General features: G+C 34.4%; 1 protein-coding gene across 4 annotated transcripts in view; it reads right to left on the minus strand.

Moving 5' to 3' along the window:
- LOC135126608 (protein artichoke) overlaps positions 1–20,232 on the minus strand; it is a 491,663-nt gene that overhangs the window by 55,165 nt on the left and 416,266 nt on the right. Inside the window, exon 6 of one of the 4 annotated variants that reach the window (XM_064052643.1) lies at positions 14,491–14,532. The exons of the other annotated variants lie outside the window; for them this stretch is intronic. Coding sequence (XP_063908713.1) covers positions 14,491–14,532 — 42 coding nt within the window. The remainder of the gene's footprint in view (positions 1–14,490; positions 14,533–20,232) is intronic. 4 annotated transcript variants of the gene reach the window in all.

The following is a 20,232-nucleotide window of genomic DNA, read 5'->3' on the forward strand; positions in this document are numbered from 1 at the left end:
GCCGATAAGACAGTGACCAATGTTGATAGCTTTGTTATAGGTAAACGAGTCAACTTCTATTAAAGCCTGGAATAAGGCAGCTTTTTTTTTAAGCGGAAGAAATTTTAGCAGTTTATAATCGCCAGGTTTGTCAAATAAGAAATCGTTTTGTTTGACTGCATATGACAAAACGCTGCTCTCATCAATATCGTTTGAGATGCCCGAAGTTCTGATGCGAGGACGCAAGGTCTTTACTTCTTTAATATCGTAGGATGTAGATAGTTTTACGCTGGCAAGTTCTTTAAATTTACTAGCATCCTTACATCCAAGCAACACTGAACCATCTTTGAGATTTTTAACCTTGCCGATATCAATAGCAGAGTTCACCGGATTTTCCTTAGAGAAGATATCAGATTTAGTCTTGTTAACCTATCGATTCTTATCTTTGGCTTTAACAATCACCGTATCCTCAGAGTTTTTTTTGAATACTTCTGAATATGTGGTTAAAGTATTGCCGGCTGCAGAGAGTGTATCTGGATTAGGAACTCGGTTGAGCGCGAGAGTCAACTTGTTAACTACAGAATGCAGCAGCGAATTTTCCGTACGTAGATTGCCCATTTCGAGCTTCAAAGCGTTTAACTCAGCAGTTAAAGGTTCAAGTGCTCTCTTATGGACATCATTGAAGAGACTTTTCAGTGAATCAAAAGTGAAACTGAGTGAAGGATTTTTATCAACATTAATATTAACATCAGATGTGGCGGATAAAGTAGATTTTGATTCGGGTTTTGAATTGCAAAAAGAACAGCACCATGCGGAGAGAGTAAGTTCTACCTTCATTTTCTCATAAATCTCTCTGGTTAAACCCGCACATCCAGCATGATAGATATACTTGCAAGTACTGCAGGATACATAATCATCGCAACGCAAAACTCCCTTTCCGCATTTCTTACCTTAGCGCCCATAATTGTAATTAAAAAGAGAAAGAAAAATAAATAAACAAAAGAATGATAGAAAAACTATTACAAAGAAAAGAGAGAGAGAAAAACAAACTAAATGATAGCTCGATACAGCGAAGCGAATAATATATATAAAAATAAAAAAACTGGACAAAACCCAACTCACCAACCCCACGAGGGGGTCAGAAATTTGTGCAATACAAAGGTCCTATGGCTTCTCACAAAAATAATAATATTCGCGCACAGATTCACTGGTATTTCGAGGTAGAAACGAGAGAGACGCGAACACACACATTCGATATACCACCATATTATATTATATATTATTATTAATTTTTTAATAAATTATATTATGAAATTTTGCTTTTGACTTTATGAAATTAAAAGTACATAAGGCCAAGGATATTTTTAGTTACGTCAGCAGTTTTTACTTATCAGTGACTCATAAGGCAACAACGACTGGCTCATACGTTCACAGAGGTAATTAATGAATACCAAATAGTCCAAAATCATTCTATTAGGTTCATCTCTGTGTTGTGCATACAAGATCATGTTAAAGAGTGACCTACTAAATCAAACTAATAATAATGTGATTACTTTTTAAAAACTGGGTTTATTCATTTATTATGGTAGCATAAACAGAAAAAACAAGTAGTTTCATTTATTTTATTAAATGTTAAAAAAAACGGTAACTCTAAACATAAAACTAAAGCATTTCTGTTGGATCATAACAAAATATCACAAAATAAAATAACTTCTTAAAAAATACTTATCCCATAACCTGGGTCGAGATTTGTGTATATATTGCAGATGATGTTGAAGTAAAAAACTGTGCTAAATTCTAGCTACCCATAACTACAGATGATAACACTTTTAATTTTTTGTTCACAACTTTCAAATGAAGCATATTAGAAAACAATTGGTCTAAAGAGTTTACACAGTACTTCCCTCGCTGTCGGAAACTTGACGACTGCATGGCTATTGTGTTTTTTTTCTCATTACATTTTTGTAGTGTGGAATTAAAAAAAAATTGCGATGACGTCATCAACATTTTTGCAAGGACACGTATATCAGTTGGGATAGATGTAGTGTAATACTAAGAATAAAATTATTGTATTCCCAAATTTTCGGGAAAATGAATCGGGTCGTTTTGAATATTGATTTGTTATAATCAATAAAATAACGAAACAATTTACTCACGTATACGACGCCAGCGTGTAATATGAGAGGCAACTGAAAATCGTTTATGTATAAGCATTCTTAATTTAAGATGACGAGCGTAACAGCATACGTGAGAGTCAAACAGAGAAACTGTAAACAAAACGACCATCGGTTTTATTGCTTCGACTTCCGCTTATTATATTATATTATATTATATAAAATTTTGGGGTGACGTCATCAATTTTTTAGGGGGGATGAGCAAATACATTTTGATAAAAAATTTACCATGCTTATAATAACTTTAAAACATCTCCAAGATTTCAAAGCATTCGGTTCTGTAAATCCTGATTAAACCAATAAAATAAATTCGTGCATTCATTAGTTTTTTTGAGTCACCCTGTATATGCAAATCCAAAAAATATGATTGGAATGATAAATCACAAGTACAGACTCATCATATTTTGTACATTTTACAAAGGATTTATTCGGCAAAATTTTGGAGTGACGTCATCAATTTTTTAGGGGGGGATGAGCAAATAAATTTTGATAAAAAATTTACCATGCTTATGATAACTTTAAAACATCTCCAAGATTTCAAAGCATTCAGTTGTGTAATTCCTGATTAAATCAATACAATAAATTGACGCATTCATTCATTTTTTTCAGTCACCCTGTATATGCAAATCGAAAAAATTTGAATGGAATGATAAATCACAAGAAGAGACTCCCCATATTTTGTACATTTTAGATAGGATTTATTCAGCAAAATTTTGTGGTGACGTCATAAACTTTTTAGGGAGGGACGACCAAATACATTTTGATCAAAAATTTACCATGGTCATGATAATTTTAAAACATCTTCAAGATTTCAAAGCATTCGGTTTTGTAGTTCCTGAGTAAATCAGTAAAATAAATTTTGCGCGTTCATTAATTTTTTTGAGTCACCCTGTATATGCAAATCCAAAAAATATGAATGGAGTGATATATCACAAGTACAGACGCATCATATTTTGTACATTTTAAATAGGATTTATTCGGCAAACTTTTGAGCTGACGTCATCAAGTTTTTGGAGGGGATAACCAAATATATTTTGACTAAAGATTTATGATGCTCTTTAGAGCCTTAAAACATCTGCAACATTTCAAAACATTCGGGTTAGCAGATTCAAAATTAAATTAGAAAATGTTGTTTTATAATTTAGATTTTTTTTCCAAAAATCTGGACGTTTCGGGTAAAAACTCAATTCGGAGTCGTAAACGACATGTATCGGACTATGTTATTTTATACAATTTAAGACCCATTTACTATGTACAATTTTGAAGTGACGTCATCGCATTAATGGTGGGGATGATTAGACAAATTCTGGTTAGCGTTTTACCATCTAGATGATATTCCTAATATAAGTACAAAATTTCACAACAATCGGTCCAGTACTTTCGGAGATTATCTGTCTAATAAAAATCCGGGACGGCAGACAGACGGACAGACGGACAGACTGCCAGACGGACAGACTGCCAGACGGACAGACTGACAGACGGACAGACAGACGGACAGACAGACGGAGATGGGAGACCTATTTCTTCGTCTTCTAGGGATCATGAAAGATCGAGAAAACGTAAAAGTAGAGAGTCGGCCGACGGACTCGATTACAATACTTCCTTTGCTTACGCTCGGGAAGTAAAAACTTTTGAAATCCTAAATTTAACACGTAAGAATTTTTTTTTTTGCACAATAAAAGTGTTTAGGACATTTTTTGTATTTTGTCGGTGCGGCCTCCACGTGTTGGCGGTGTCTTTGTAAGGCAGCTGCACGTGTGCGGATCTTCAACCTTCTAAGGCGGCCGCCGTCTGAAGTGCGGCTCGCACCACCTCTGGCGGCGGGGTTTGGACGGGCTATTTCCCCCCTAATATCATGACATTTTTGTATGGACATTAGCAGTGTAAGTCGGATCGTTGCAATGTAACCATCGGAGGTAGTAAAATAAAAACAAGTAAAAATACAGTCCATTTATTTAATTTCAACTAATAAAAATCCAACATTTTTGGTCATTCGACCCGGATCGCGAACTAGCGTAATTTAAAAAACGTGCCAGTGTACCTAATATTAAGGGTGGGCAGCAGTTCCGGTAAGGAAACACCACTACTGCTGGTACAAAAACAACGACGGAAGCAGTGGGCAGCAGTTCCAGTGAGGAAACACCACCACGTCGTGAGTTTAAAAACGGTCCGCTGTAGTTTCAAGAAAGTTCCAGTAAGGAAACACCACCACGTACAACGACGGAAGCAGTGGGCAGCAGTTCCAGTGAGGAAACACCACCACGTCGTGAGTTTTAAAACGATCCGCAACTGTAGTATGAAGAAAGGTCAGTCGAATTGTTTCCCTTTAATTTAAGCAAGCTTCGGTAACAATTATCGGTTAACAACATGAGTACCGTAGAAGAGCTAAAAATGCAGCGTAGGCAAATTAAGGGAAGTATAACGCGACATGAAACCGCGGTAAACCGCTTTAAAAATACCGATGACGTTTTATTGTTAGAAATTCGCCTGGCAGAGTTAACTGATAATTTCAAAACATACAATGAAATCCAAGGAAAAATCGACATTTTACAAGAAGCTTCTGACGCAAATTACTCCATTAATTTAGAAGCAGAAAATGATGAAGATCGCGATAAAGTCGAAACGCAATACTTTAATTTAGTGAGCAAAATAAAATCAATTTTTCTAAAACTACGAATGGGTACTAGTAGTGAAAATAAAGATGTTTTAACGGCTAGCTCGCAAACTATAATTAACATAACAAAAAACGGCAATTCGCAGGAATCGGTGACTAATTTAAAACCACTACCACTACCGACCTTTTCGGGAAAACACAGTAAGTGGATTAATTTTTATGAGTCGTTCACGTCCTTAGTTGACAACGATGCTTCAATTTCGGACATAAGAAAATTCCATTATTTACGTAGTTGTCTAAAAGACGAAGCCTTTAGAACTATCGAATCATTACCTATATCCAGTGGCAATTATGAAAATGCAAAAAAACTATTACAAAAACGTTTTAAAAATACGCGTTTAATTGTTAGTGAACATGTAACTAACATTTTAAATATAGCACCGGTAACAAGGCCTTCTCATACAGAACTGCGACACTTATTTGATACGGTAAATAATAATATTGAAGCACTAAAAATAATAGAACTGCCTGAAAATTATAAGCTCTTGGATATATTCATAATTACTATTTTAATGGAAAAATTGGATTTCGCAACTAAGAAGGAGTGGCAAGCTTCTTTAAATAACAACCTACCCACTTATCAGCTTTTTAGTAATTTTATTGAGAAAAAATGTGAAGTGCTAGAATCTGTCAGTTCATTGAAGTCAAACGAAATTTTACATGGGAACTTCAGAAATTCAAAAATGACGGCCTTCAAAAGAGCCACGAATGTAACGCAAAAAAGAAATATGAGTCATCCAAACGCGACAACTCCAAATTGCCTCATTTGTAAAGGTTCACATTTTATTAATCAGTGCCAGGATTTTTTGTCTAAAGGGGTAACTGATAGATTAAAACAAATTCAAGAGCTGAAATTGTGTAATAATTGTCTTAAACCGAATCATGATGTTTCTAAATGCTGGTCAAAAAATTCTTGTTCCACTTGTGGTCAAAGACACAATTCATTGCTGCATATCAACGAATTCCCAGAACCCGTAAATGCATTGCATATTAAAACGTCAAGTCAAGTTCTTTTATGCACAGCTTCTTTATTTATTGTTGACAGATATGGTAAATTTCATAAGTGTAGAGCCTTATTAGATCAGTGTTCCCAAGTCAACATCATTACGCTGAATTTATTTAAAAAATTAAAATTAAACTCTTCAAAGAATACAAACATTATTTCAGGCGTCAATTTAAATGAAACTACTGTTTCTGAATGCGTAAATGTTACCATTAAATCCCAAGTGACTGAATTTGCCGCAACTTTAAATTGTTTAATTTTAGAAAATATTACAAATCAAAATCCAACGGTTACTTTTGATAAATCATTAATCAAACTCCCACCTAACATACAGCTAGCTGATCCAAATTTTAATGTGCGAGATGGAATCGATATTTTAATTGGCGCAAAACTCTTTTGGAACTTGTTAATAGGCTCGCCTATTCAAATTCAAAAAGATCAACCGTACTTTCAAAATACAAAATTAGGATTTGTGGTGGGCGGTGAATTATTAGTAGCAAATACCAGGAACAGAAATAAGGCATGCAATGTAGTTTCATATTCTCCCGACCAAGATTTACATTTGAAGGTTCAGAGTTTTTGGGAGTAAGAAGAAATTTATCACGATAAATCAGTATTGTCGGCTGAACAGTTACGAGCCGAGCAACATTTTACGGAAAACACCTTTAGAAATCCACAGGGAAAATTTGTAGTTAAATTACCCTTTAAAAACGATGCCTCGTTATGTAATTCTTATAACATAAAGCGATTTCTAAATCTTGAAAGACGGTTTCAAAGGGAACCTCAATTGTTAACATCATATAAGGGTTTTATAAAGGAGTACTTACTTTTAAAACATATGGAGCCTGTTCCTAGAAACGAATTAGGAAACTCCAATAAGTATTACCTGCCCCATCACGCCGTTTTTAAACAAACAATAAACGGTCCAAAGATAAGAGTAGTGTTTGATGGTTCAGCAAAAACGCCAAACAACAATTGTTTAAACGAAAATTTATTGAACGGTCCAACCATCCAACAAGATCTTTTTTCGATTCTCTGTAGATTCCGTATACATCAACATGTATTGTCCGCAGACATAACAAAAATGTATAGGATGATACTAGTGAACCCGTCAGATCGCGATTTCCAACGAATCCTATGGCGAGATAGTATAACTGAACCTATCCAAGAATTTCGTTTAAATACCGTTAGGTACGGAACAACATGCGCACCGTTCCTTGCTGTCAGGTGTTTGTACCAGTTAGCAGTCGATTCCAAAAATAATTATCCAATTGCAAGCGATATCATCGAAAGAGACTTTTATATGGATGATTTGCTTACTTGAAGCAATACAGTAGAGGAGGCACTTATAATCAAAAAACAAATATCAAATATTCTAGCCCAACCTGGATTTGATCTATGTAAATGGAATTCCAATAGTAAGGAACTTTTATCGTCACAAGATCAACACGAAACTGAGATTAATTTTAATAAAAATGGTGACTGTAAAATTTTAGGTTTTATCTGGAATAGTTCAGACGATCAGTTAAAATACCAATTTAGGGTGAACCCAGTACAGTCACAAGATTTAGTAACAAAACGTTCAATTTTATCGACAATTGCTAGTATTTTTGACCCGTTAGGATTAATAAATCCTATCATAGTAAAATTCAAAATCCTTTTACAAATCATTTGGTCGTACAAATTGGAGTGGGATCAGCCAGTTCCAGAGGACGTGCGTGCGATGTGGGAAAAATTAATAATTGGGCTTCCTGAATTGAATCAGTTTCGAATACCTTGTAAAGTAATATCGTCTGTTGATCAAGGTTCCATGTTTGAAATTCATGGTTTTGCGGACGCTTCTATAAAGGCCTATGGAGCATGTGTTTACATCAGAACAATAAATTCAACACAAGAAATTAGTGTAAAATTATTATGTGCTAAATCGCATGTTGCGCCATTGAAAACAGTCAGTTTACCACGTCTTGAGTTGAATGTAGCAGTTTTATTAGTCGAATTGGTGGTCAAAGTAAGCCAAATTTTGAATATACCAATACAAAAACGATTCTTGTGGACGGATTCAAGTATAGTACTTTCATGGATAGCAGAATCTCCACATAACTGGAAGCAATATATTGCAAATCGCGTGGCTAAAATACAATCACACACATCTTATGAAGAATGGAACCACGTGCGTTCGAACGATAATCCTGCTGATGTCGTGTCACGCGATGCATTTCCAGAACAACTACGTACGTCTAAACTCTGGTGGTTTGGTCCGCAGTGGTTGACAACGAGTTCACAACATTGGCCTGAAACTCAGTTCCAACCGCGATCCGATTTAGTGGAAGAACGCAGGCCACAGGTTATTAATCTTATTAAAACGGAGTCCGAATATCAGTATTTACAAAATATTCTTCGTTTTACAAATTACAGCGAGTAATCGCTTATTGCATGCGTTTTTTCAATAAATTAAAAAAGAATGAAGTAGCTACTGGGGTATTAACGCCTGACGAACTAACTGTAGCAACCACAATTATAATCAAGGAAATTCAAAGTCGGTCATATCCAGAGGAATTCTTGGCTTTTAAAGATGATGTCAAAGATAACAAAAGGTTAGTACACAGTAAACTTTTGAAGTTAGATCCGTTCATAGACTCAAAAGGTTTATTAAGAGTGGGCGGGCGATTAAAAAACGCACCAATTGCATATGATCATAAATTTCCTATAATTTTGCCTGAGCACCATCATGTAACACAATTAATATTAAGAGATACCCATGAACGCGAACTACATTCGGGCAATCAGGCAACCTTATGTGCGGTTCGACAGACATATTGGCCTGTGGGTGGTAGAAACTTGATCCGAAAATTAATCAACTCTTGTGTTAAATGCACTCGCGTCAAACCGAAACTTTCTAATCAAAAAATGGGTAATTTACCAGTTCAGCGTCTGCAACCAGTGAGACCGTTTTACATTTCAGGAGTTGATTATGCGGGCCCGTTTTTGATTAAGGAAGGTAAAACTCGAAAAATGCGCAAGGTAAAGGCATATATTGCACTCTTCATCTGCTTCTCGACTAAGGTTATACATCTTGAGCTAGTTGGAGATTTAACGTCAGATAGTTTCTTAGGTTGTATGAAAAGATTTATTACGCGTAGGGGTAATGTCGCCGAGATCTTCTCCGACAATGGTACTAATTTCACCGGTGCGGAACGATTAATGTTTGAATCATTTCGGTCAAATTTACCAGAGCACGTTTCTAACAATAAAACGAAGTTTCATTTTATTCCACCACGATCGCCGCATTTTGGAGGTCTTTGGGAGAGAGCGGTACGAAGTGTAAAACACCATTTACATAGAGTCATGGGCGATGCTTCATTAACTTACGAAGAATTCTATACATTACTAACGGGAATAGAAGCTTGCTTAAATTCGAGACCCATCACTCCTCTTTCCCTGGATCCTCACGACCTGGATGCCCTCACACCGGGTCACTTTTTAATTGGGGCCCCTTTAACAGCACCCATCGAAGATGACGTCAGAGCAATCCCTCTGACAAGGTTGAGCCGTTGGCAGCGAGTTCAGAACCTACGGCAGCATTTTTGGCAGAGATGGCAAAGGGAATATCTTCAACAGCTCCAGCAGCGTTCCAAGGGTCAACAATCCGCTTCACCCAACATCACTCCAGGAACCATGGTTGTCTTAGTGGAAGACAACTTACCACCTTTAAGGTGGAAATTAGGCCGAGTCGTGGATGTTCACCTAGGTCAAGACGGTATTGTGCGAGTTGTTACAGTGAAAACCGCGAGTGGTACGACAAGGCGCTCAGTTAAAAAGGTATGCATATTACCTGTCAGTGAGTGAAACCGGGAGTGAGATAGCAGAATACTCGATTAAAAAGGTGTTGGTGAGTGAGTCACTAGAGACGCATATAGAACACTTTTTTCAGAATTCGTTAAATGTTTTTGTATTCGAATTTATTTTATTTTGTTGTTTACACTTGATAGTTTCAGTTTCATATATTTTTGATAACAATGTGTATATTTAATCACACTGTTGTAAGGTCAATTTAGTTTTTGAATTGTGTAAATAGTGGTAGGTTTTCATTATTTCATGATAGTTTGAAGTTAATTACTTCAACGGGCGGAGCATGTTTAGGACATTTTTTATATTTTGTCGGTGCGGCCTCCACGTGTTGGCGGTGTCTTTGTAAGGCAGCTGCACGTGTGCGGATCTTCAACCTTCTAAGGCGGCCGCCGTCTGAAGTGCGGCTCGCACCACCTCTGGCGGCGGGGTTTGGACGGGCTATTTCCCCCCTAATATCATGACATTTTTGTATGGACATTAGCAGTGTAAGTCGGATCGTTGCAATGTAACCATCGGAGGTAGTAAAATAAAAACAAGTAAAAATACAGTCCATTTATTTAATTTCAACTAATAAAAATCCAACAAAAAGAGTGGATAACCCCACTTGATAAATTTTCAGAGGTAATTTTCCCCTTTAAAAGTGTTCATGGGCACCTAGAATTTTGCACAGTTTCTTACTTTAGTATTCTCTACGATATATACTTGTACAAATCTCGACCCAGGTTGAGGTTACAGTATCACAAATTTTAATCACATCACTTAAAAAAAACTAGAATTAAATAAAATATTTTTTCAATAATTTTTTTTCAAAAACTAAACTGCCTCTTCTGAGTAACTGAGGTGGAGGTAGTTTCATTATATATTCATTTTCTTGGATCTCCCTCTGATCTTTAATGTCCGGAAACATAAAAGCATCCGAAATTTTTGGATTCCTTTTCAAAAATTACAAAAAACAGGGTTAAGTGATAACACTTTACCGATGTAACATTTTTTGTTTTGTTTTTGAGTTGTTAATTGTACTATAATATAATCGTCTATATTTAAGTCTGGTTTAGAACGATCAGTCTTACTATTTTCAGCCTTGAGATTCAAACGAGGATTCAAATCATCAGAATAATTGGAAGAATTCAAACTTTCGGTGTCCGTGCTGTCATCATATTCGATACTACTTGGGTTGTCTAAATCAGATGAGTCACTTGATATCTTATAGCGTCTTTTTACTTCCCGAGCGTAAGCAAAGGAAGTATTGTAATCGAGTCCGTCCGCCGGCTCTCTACTTTTACGTTTTCTCGATCTTTCATGACCCCTAGAAGACGAAGAAATAGGTCTCCCATTTCCGTCTGTCTGTCCGTCTGTCCGTCTGTCTGTCCGTCTGTCCGTCTGTCCGTCTGTCCGTCCGTCTGTCCGTCCGTCTGTCCGTCTGTTGTCCCGGATTTTTATTAGACAGATAATCTCCGAAAGTACTCACACCGATTGTTGTGAAATTTTGTACTTAAGGTATATTAAGAATATCATGTAGATGGTAAAACGCTAACCAAAATTTGTCTAATCATCCCCACCACTAATGCGATGACGTCACTTCAAAATTGTACATAGTAAATGGGTTTTCAATTGTATAAAATAACATAGTCCTACACATGTAGTTTACAACTCTGAATCGACTTTTCACCCGAAACGTCCAGATTTTTGGAAAAAAAATCAAAATTATAAAACAACATTTTGAAATTTAATTTTTAATCTGCTAACCAGAATGCTTTGAAATGTTGCAGATGTTTTAAGGCTATAAAGAGCATCATAAATCTTTAGTCAAAAAATATTTGCTTATCCCCTCCAAAAACTTGATGACGTCAGCTCAAAAGTTTGTGGAATAAATCATATCTAAAATGTACAAAATATGATGAGTCTGTACTTGTGATCTATCACTCCATTCATATTTTTTGGATTTGCATATACAGGGTGACTCAAAAAAATTAATGAATGCGTAAATTTATTTTATTGATTTAATCAGGAACTACAAAACCGAATGCTTTGAAATCTTGCAGATGTTTTAAGGTTATAAAGAGCATAATAAATTTTTAGTCAAAATATATTTGGTTTTCTTCTACAAAAAACTGATGACGTCAGCTCAAAAGTTTGCCGAATAAATCGTATCTAAAATGTACAAAATATGATGAGTCTGTACTTGTGATTTATCATTCCATTCATATTTTTGGATTTGCATATGCAGGGTGACTCAAAAAAATTAATGAAGGCGTGAATTTATTTTATCGATTTAATCAGGAATTACAAAACCGAATGTTTTGAAATCTTGAGAATATTTTAAAGTTATTATAAGCATGGTAAACTTTTGTTCAAAATGTATTTGTTCATCCCTCCTAAAAAAATTGATGACGTCACCCTTAAATTTTGCTGAATAAATCCTATCTAAAATGCAAAAAATATGATGAGTTTGTACTTGTGATTTATCATTCCATTCATATTTTTTAGATTTTCTTAAGAGGTGGTTCAAAAAAATTAATGAAGTCAATTTATTTTATTGATTAAATTAAAGGCAACACTTATTATTAGTATTACACCTCAACCAACCCAATTTGGTAGACACAAAATTTGTTAAAGGAAAAACTCGGTTGAAACATAAGGGTAGCACGCTTATTTACATCGACTTTAACATTACAGACCTGCATTTGTTTTATGCGATCACTTGGTTCCGCGAATGTGAAATAGACATGTTTATAATCAACCAATTGTGAATTTCACCGTCAAGAATTAAAATAAAACCCAATGTTTTATATAATAAGCGGAAGTCGAAGCAATAAAACCGATGGTCGTTTTGTTTACAGTTTCTCTGTTTGACTCTCACGTATGCTGTTACGCTTGTCATCTTAAATTAAGAATGTTTATACATAAACGATTTTCAGTTGCCGTATACGTGAGTAAATTGTTTCGTTATTTTATTGATTATAAAAAATCAATATTCAAAACGACCCAATTCATTTTCCCGAAAATTTGGGAATACAATAATTTTATTCTTAGTATTACACTACATCTATCCCAACTGATATACGTGTCCTTGCAAAAATGTTGATGACGTCATCGCAATTTTTTTTAAATTCCCACTACAAAAATGTAATGAGAAACAAACACAATAGCCATGCAGTCGTCAAGTTTCCGACAGCGAGGGAAGTACTGTCTAAACTCTTTAGACCAATTTTTTGTTTTACAATTTGGACTTGTTTTTGAATTTGAGATGCATCTTTATGTTGAAGGCAGGTATCTGTTTCTGAGTTAACTCTACTACTATTACATTTCTTATTTTGAATAAATCTTTTGAGACGATCCACACTGACGCGATCCTTTTCATTGTCTAACAGCCAGCAAAGTGAAGACTTTTTTATAACTTTTGTTGTATTATCTAAGCGTATTCTGATTAGATCACCTTTCTCAACAAAAATATCGTCACTATCAAAACTTCTAAGGTGTACGTCTCTGTCAAATTTTTTAGATTCGTACGAAATTGTGCAAAGATCATTCAGTAAATCTTCATCTTGCTCAACTGGATCGTTTTCCAAACTTTGAAAACAGTTACGTTTCATGGCTATTTGAGAACTGTTGTAATTTTCAATGTGACCGCACTGTTCTTCACTAAACATTTCATCTTCAACTTCGTCATTGCATTCATTGTCTTTACACGGAGGCAAAAATACATAGTTGAAATCTATCACTTTCATTCCTAAATCTTCAGTGTCACGCAGACAATCCCGTAAAGCTGATTCTACGGTGCTTTGTATATCTTTATCTGAAATGTTCCCTAAGTCATCATTTTTCACAAAATCTCTCTGCATGATTGAACTTTTTTCCTGATTTCTCTAGGAAAAACGAATTTTTTATCCAAATCGTTTTTAATGTTGTTTATAGTTTGCAGTCTGTCACTTCGATGCAACATATCTCTTATACTAAAATTAACAATTGTGCTAAAATTCGAGGTCATTGATCTAAGGCTTCTAAACATACTCTCACAAGTTTGAGAGCTAAACTTCCAAGGCAAGAACATATCATCAGTAAGATTTTTGCACGACCTGAACTTAATGAATTTGGTACCTCATATCACAAACTTAATTTTTAAAAACTAATTTGGGGTGAAATTATAAATTTGGTTTGTAGGTATAAAGCAATATAGTTTATCATTTCTCATCGCAACTGCACTTCATTAACTACGAGTACAACTTTAATATTTGTCAAACTGAAATATCATGCTGTCAGTTAATGATATTATACTGGAATTTTCTATCATTATCCCCTTAAAAGGTTATTTAATTTCCACTTTTAAGATTAAATTGATATATTCTTTCTTATGATGAATGCTATGACTTATGTCGTACATGTTACGTTTATTAGTTCTAGAAAATATCTAGTTTAACTGGATTTGCTATGATGATTTTGGATTTCCTTTGTTTTCTTGTTGATTTCTCGTTAATTTCTCATTGATTTCTCTGTCTGATTCTAAAAGTAATTTTTTAGAACTTCGTTAAATAGATCTTTAAAAAGTGTCGACACTCCGCACCAAACAAAAGTTTTGCGCTGCGCTTATCAAAATGTTAGAGGACTTAGAACCAAATCTACTGAATTTTTTAATAACGTTGCGTCTTCTAAATTTGATATTATAGCGATTTCTGAAACTTGGGCTACTGAAAGCATTTTTAGCAGCGAACTATTTCCTTCTGACTATTTAGTTTATCGGAAAGACCGCTGTTTAACAAATAGTAGGGTTTCAAGAGGAGGAGGTGTTCTCCTGGCTGTTGATGCTTCTTTACCTTCATCTGCCCTGAATTTTTCTTCAGTAACTGAAAAAATTCCTATCATTGACATTGTAGGTGTAAAATTAATAGTCAAGCATCATGGCGCAATTTTTATAATTGTTGTTTATATACCGCCAGCAATATCTTTTGATCACATGGAGTTGTTCTTTGAAGCGTTTAATTCATGGAGCAATTTTTCAGATTCTGATGATGTAGTAATACTTGGTGACTTCAATGTTTCTGGTTTTATGGACGGCTCTACTGATAATTTCAGCATTTTACTAAACAACTTTCAAGAATTTCAAAATTTGCAACAATATAATCGTTTACGTAATTACTATAATCGTATTTTAGATTTAGTATTTTCCAAAAATATGACGTGCGATGTTTCTCTACTACTGTCACCGTTTGTTAAAGAGGATCGTCATCACCCGAGCTTACATATTAGTTTACCTTTAAAAAAGGGTGCCGTCCCTTATTTTTACATGAATAAGCAATCGGAATGTTTTAATTTTAAAAAAGCTAACTTTCAGCGAATGTATGACTTGTTTTTACATACTGATTGGTCTACTTTGTATAAAACTGTGGTTGTTGATGATGCATGTTTGATATTTTATGAACTGTTAAATGGTATCTTTCAAGAAACTGTTCCTAAATCACGCATTAAATCTAAACGGCGGCGTTATCCGCCATGGTTTAATCCAGAAATTATTTCGGCATTAAAAAATAAGCAAATTGCATTTAAGCAATACAAGATATTAAAAACAATCGAAGCCTATGAGGAATTTAAGTTTTATCGTTCTTACTGCAAACAGGCCAAATGTAATTCCTACAAAGAATACATTTCTAATATTGAAAATGATCTCCACCATGATCCAAAACGTTTTTGGGGTTTTATCCAAAATAAAAAAGGTACCTCGCGAATTCCTGCTTCTATGAATTACATCAATCAAAATTTGGAAGAGCCTAATCTCATTGTAAATGCTTTTGCGGATTATTTCAATTCCGTCTATGTTCCATCTAACTCGTGTATTAATACCGATGACTTTAATTTTAGTAATTCTGGTTGTGTTTCCCTCCCTCATATTTCGGATGATGACGTTCTTGGTGCGTTAAAAAGCGCAAAAAATACTTTTACAATGGGACCCGATGGAATTCCTAGTTTTTTGCTAAAAGATTGCGCCATAGCTTTCGTTGAACCACTGAAATACTTGTTCAACTTAATATTAAAAACGTCCACCTTTCCTACGATGTGGAAGTCGGCTACAATTTGTCCAGTTCTTAAAAAAGGTGATAAATCAGATATAATGAATTATCGACCGATATCATTACTCGAACTTTTCGAAGATTTTTGAGACTTTATTGTACAAGTACATCTATTCGGCAGTAAAACCCTACATTAGCCCTCTACAACACGGATTTTGTGAAAAGCGCTCCACCATGACTAACTTGGTCTGTTTCGCACAATTTACTGCAGAAGCAATTAATGATAGAAAGCAAGTTGACACAGAATATCTGGATTTTCAAAAGGCGTTCGATCAAATTGATCACTGCATTTTATTACAGAAGCTAAAATCGTTTGGATTTGTGGATTCACTCATTAACCCATTTGAATCGTATTTGCTAAATAGAAACCAGTGCGTTAGATATCGATGTTATACGTCCAAATATATATATCCTAGTTCTGGTGTGCCCCAAGGGTCAAATTTGGGCCCTTTACTATTTTTATTGTTTGTCAACGACATCACAAGTGTTGTATCTTCGGATGGTTTACTATTTGCTGATGACTATAAGGTTTATAAATGCATAAGTTCCATCAAAGACTCTGTTGATCTACAAGAGGACCTTGATAAACTCTCTCAATGGTGCCAAAGAAATCGTCTGTTTTTAAATCTTCTAAAATGTGTAGTTATATCGTACTCTCGCAAGCACACACCTATTTACTTCCAGTATAATTTCAATAATACTAATTTAAAACGAAACGATACTGTAACTGACCTTGGAATTTTATTTGATGCAAAGTTCATCTTTGTTGCACACATTAATAATATTGTGGCCAAAGCGCAGAAAACTTATGGGTTCATTTATAGAAATGGTAAGGATTTTACTAAGATTCAGACTCTGAAAACTTTATTCTTTGCACTGGTTAGATCTCAGTTAGAGTATGGTTCGCTTATTTGGAACCCAGTCTATCAGGTCCATATTAAGCATATTGAATCTGTTCAACGTTCATTTCTCATTTTGTGAAGATGGAGTGTATCCCCCAAGAGGTTTTAATCATACTCAACTTCTGAACAAATTTTATATTAATTCTTTGCAAACAAGAAGAATTATATCTGGAGTACGATTCATTATACATCTAATTAACTACAAAATCGATTGTAATAAGCATTCACGTTCGGTAGAAGTAACTGACAGAAACTTTTCTGTGGTTAAGTTGCAATCTTAAGATCACTAGAAATTTAAGATTGGCATCAACTGTCTAATTTTCTAATTCAAATGTCAAATCTGAATTGTGTGGAAAAAAACGAAGTTTTTCTAATTTGAACACGCTTCGTTTCTAGAAAATCCTTAAATACAGCGTGGAAACAGTTTCCATAAAAGTAATCACGAGAAAGCTCATTTTAAAGGAAAAGAAACAAGAAATATTTCGTGGTTTTCAAAAAATTGGCGCTTGTGCCGTTAATATTATAATCAGAATCAGAAAGACGACTGGGCAGATTTATATACCTACATGCTTTGTTGGTTCCGTTCTACAATTGGTTTTTAAGTTTTATATAATCGTTATTGTTTTGTAAGAGGTAAAACACTTGGCTTTGAAAATAATTGTACATAATACACGTATAAATTTAGGTTTCCGAAGGCGAAGTTTTTCACATATTAAACACGTTATAGCTGCCAGAATCAAATTTCTAAGGCGGTACCTATCTCCAATTGCGTGATTGTGGTGAAGATTTACTTTTCATTTTCTTGAATGAGACATGGATATACCAGAACGGATCCATGGTGAAATTGTGGATCCATGATGATGACATCAAAGCTTGTCCTCCTAAAAAAACTAGTGAAGGGAAAAGATTCAAAATTTTACATGCGGGTTGCTCTTTGGGCTTTTAGAGGGATACGATTTTCTCCTTGGTTCAAAAATAGATTCACCAGATTACCACAAAACCATCACATTTTCGATATTTGACCTTTACTTACTTACATGTCACATTTTTGATAGCTACTTTCTGACATTCCAGTAATACATTATACACTAGAACAATTATGTCCGCAGTTACACAGCTTAAAAAAAAAAGTTACCAAATCTAGTTACATCTACCGAACGTGAATTCCTTATATGTGGTTACTGGGCAAGTTAAATTTCTTGATACCTAAATACAACTCGCGTCAACACAATGCATTTTACTGTCCCCCATGTTATAGTAACACCCTTGTTAAATCTCCAGTTGTATCTAGTTGCAAAGCTTGTAATAGGATACTTCATTATTGTGACCTTACTGACAACATCTCAATTATTACTAAGAAAATAGTAACAATATATGGCACGTGATGACCTCTTGCGTTTTTGCGTTTTGTTTTTTTCTTATTGGATTTTTTTTTCTCTTGTTTTGTTTTGTTTTTGTTTCTCTATCCCTATTACATTTCTCTGCGTATGTCTCTGATTATTTTGGTAAATTTTTGAATTTTATATATTACTAATGGTCTTTTTTTTCCTTTTTCTTATTTTTCTTTCATTATTATTATTTTTTTTCCCTGTAATTGGGTTTACCCCGTTGGGAATTTTTCAATAATATTAATAATAATAATAATAATGTGTTTATTTCCAACGGGTAGAAACACCCAATTACAGGAAACATTTAAATAAAAAACAATAAACAAACCTATTCCCTAAGCATTAGTGCAGCAAAAAAGAAAAAATGAAACAAAATGATTAAAAAATAAACAAACATTATATAACTCCAATTCTTAACTGCTTAATTTTCTAACTTATCTAACAAAATTCTACATATATGGTTTAGACAATCAAAATTTACATCGCATGCTTTACTGATTAAATTAATGTGATTGCACATTAAAGTTAACGGCGATCTGCTTAAAATATTTGTTCTGCAGTAAGACGGGTAAAGCGTTAACGTATGCCTGGAGTTTATGCGTGGTATTAAGAAACAAATTTTGTTTAGCAAATATGGACAGTCAATACGGTTATTGAGTACATTATATAAAAATTTTATTGTTAATATTACGCGCCTAGTATTTAACAAATTACAACTGAATCTACGTAATAAAGTAGGATGATCACAACCTCTAGGTGGATAAGTATTATCGATTAAATAACAGACGAACTTTAAAAATTTTCTCTGAACAGCTTCAATTTGTTGTATGTGGACACCATAAATAGGAAACCAGATTAATGCACAATATTCTAATCGAGACCTAATAAGTGAATTAAATAACAGAATCAATGAACTTGCGTTCGTAAAATCACGACAGTTGCGGAAAATAAAACCATACATTTTATAACATTTAGAAATACAGTCCGATATATGATGTGTAAAATAAAACTTATTGTCGAAAATAACACCAAGGTCTTTAAAGCGATCTAATCGAACTAAGTATTTCCTTCTATACTATAATTGTAAATAATGTTAATTTCTTTTCTGGAGTAAGTAACAATGTAACATTTTTCTTTATTTAGACACAGCCGGTTGTTGTAACCCCAGTTGGAGAGAATATTTACATCATTTTGCAGTTTTACGCAGTCACTTATCGATTTTACTTCGAGGAAAAGTTTCAAATCGTCTGCAAAAAGTAACTTATTACTTGCTATAACATCAACTACGTCGTTAATAAAGATTAAGAATAGTAGCGGACCTAAATTTGACCCTTGTGGCACTCCTGACGTAGGCGAGAAGGAATTAGATACGAAATTATTATATTTAACACTCAAAGTTCTTCCAATAAGGTACGATTCCATTAAAGATAATAAGGGTTTAGTAAAGCCAAAACATTCAAGCTTTTCTAATAAGATATAGTGATCAATCTGATCAAAGGCTTTACTAAAATCGGTATAAACGACATCAATTTGATTTTTATTGTCAATTGCCTCGGATGCATATTGGCTAAAAGATGCCAAGTTGGTGACCGTTGATCTTTTTTCGACAAAGCCATGCTGAAGAGGAGTTATGTAACACTTTATACTTGAATAAATTCTTTTGTATAAAACGGACTCAAAAACTTTGGCAAAGTTGCACAATAAGCAGATAGGTCTATAATTTTCTATACAAGTTATATCTCCCTTCTTAAAAATTGGTGTAATTGATGCTCTTTTCCAAACACCAGGAAAAACAGATGAAGTCAATATTAGATTGAAGATGTAAAATAGAGGTTTGGCGAACACGTAGGCACAATCTTTTAGTAGGAAACTTGGTATCATATCAATACCAGACGTGAAAGAATCCTTAAAGGTTTTTAGAACATGGAGAATTTCGTCTTCAGATATATGTGAGACTGCTACAATTAAATTCGAAATTTCTTGACCCGTGAATTGAAATGGACTATTGGGATTTGATGCAATGTATACACTGCTGAAGAAGGTGCTAAAGCCATTGACGATATCAACTGGTGAGGTCAATTCGGAGTTTTCATACTTCATAGAACTTGGGATCCTCGAGCGGCCTCTCTTGTTTTGTACATAGGACCAAAACTTTTTCGGATCGTTAGAAATTTGGGCTTGAATATTATCAATATAGTATT

This window comes from Zophobas morio, unplaced genomic scaffold (genome assembly GCF_036711695.1).
Source record: "Zophobas morio isolate AGI-343-1 ecotype UQ-CSIRO unplaced genomic scaffold, CSIRO_AGI_Zmor_V1 ptg000011l, whole genome shotgun sequence".
Taxonomy (NCBI): Eukaryota; Metazoa; Arthropoda; class Insecta; order Coleoptera; family Tenebrionidae; genus Zophobas; species Zophobas morio.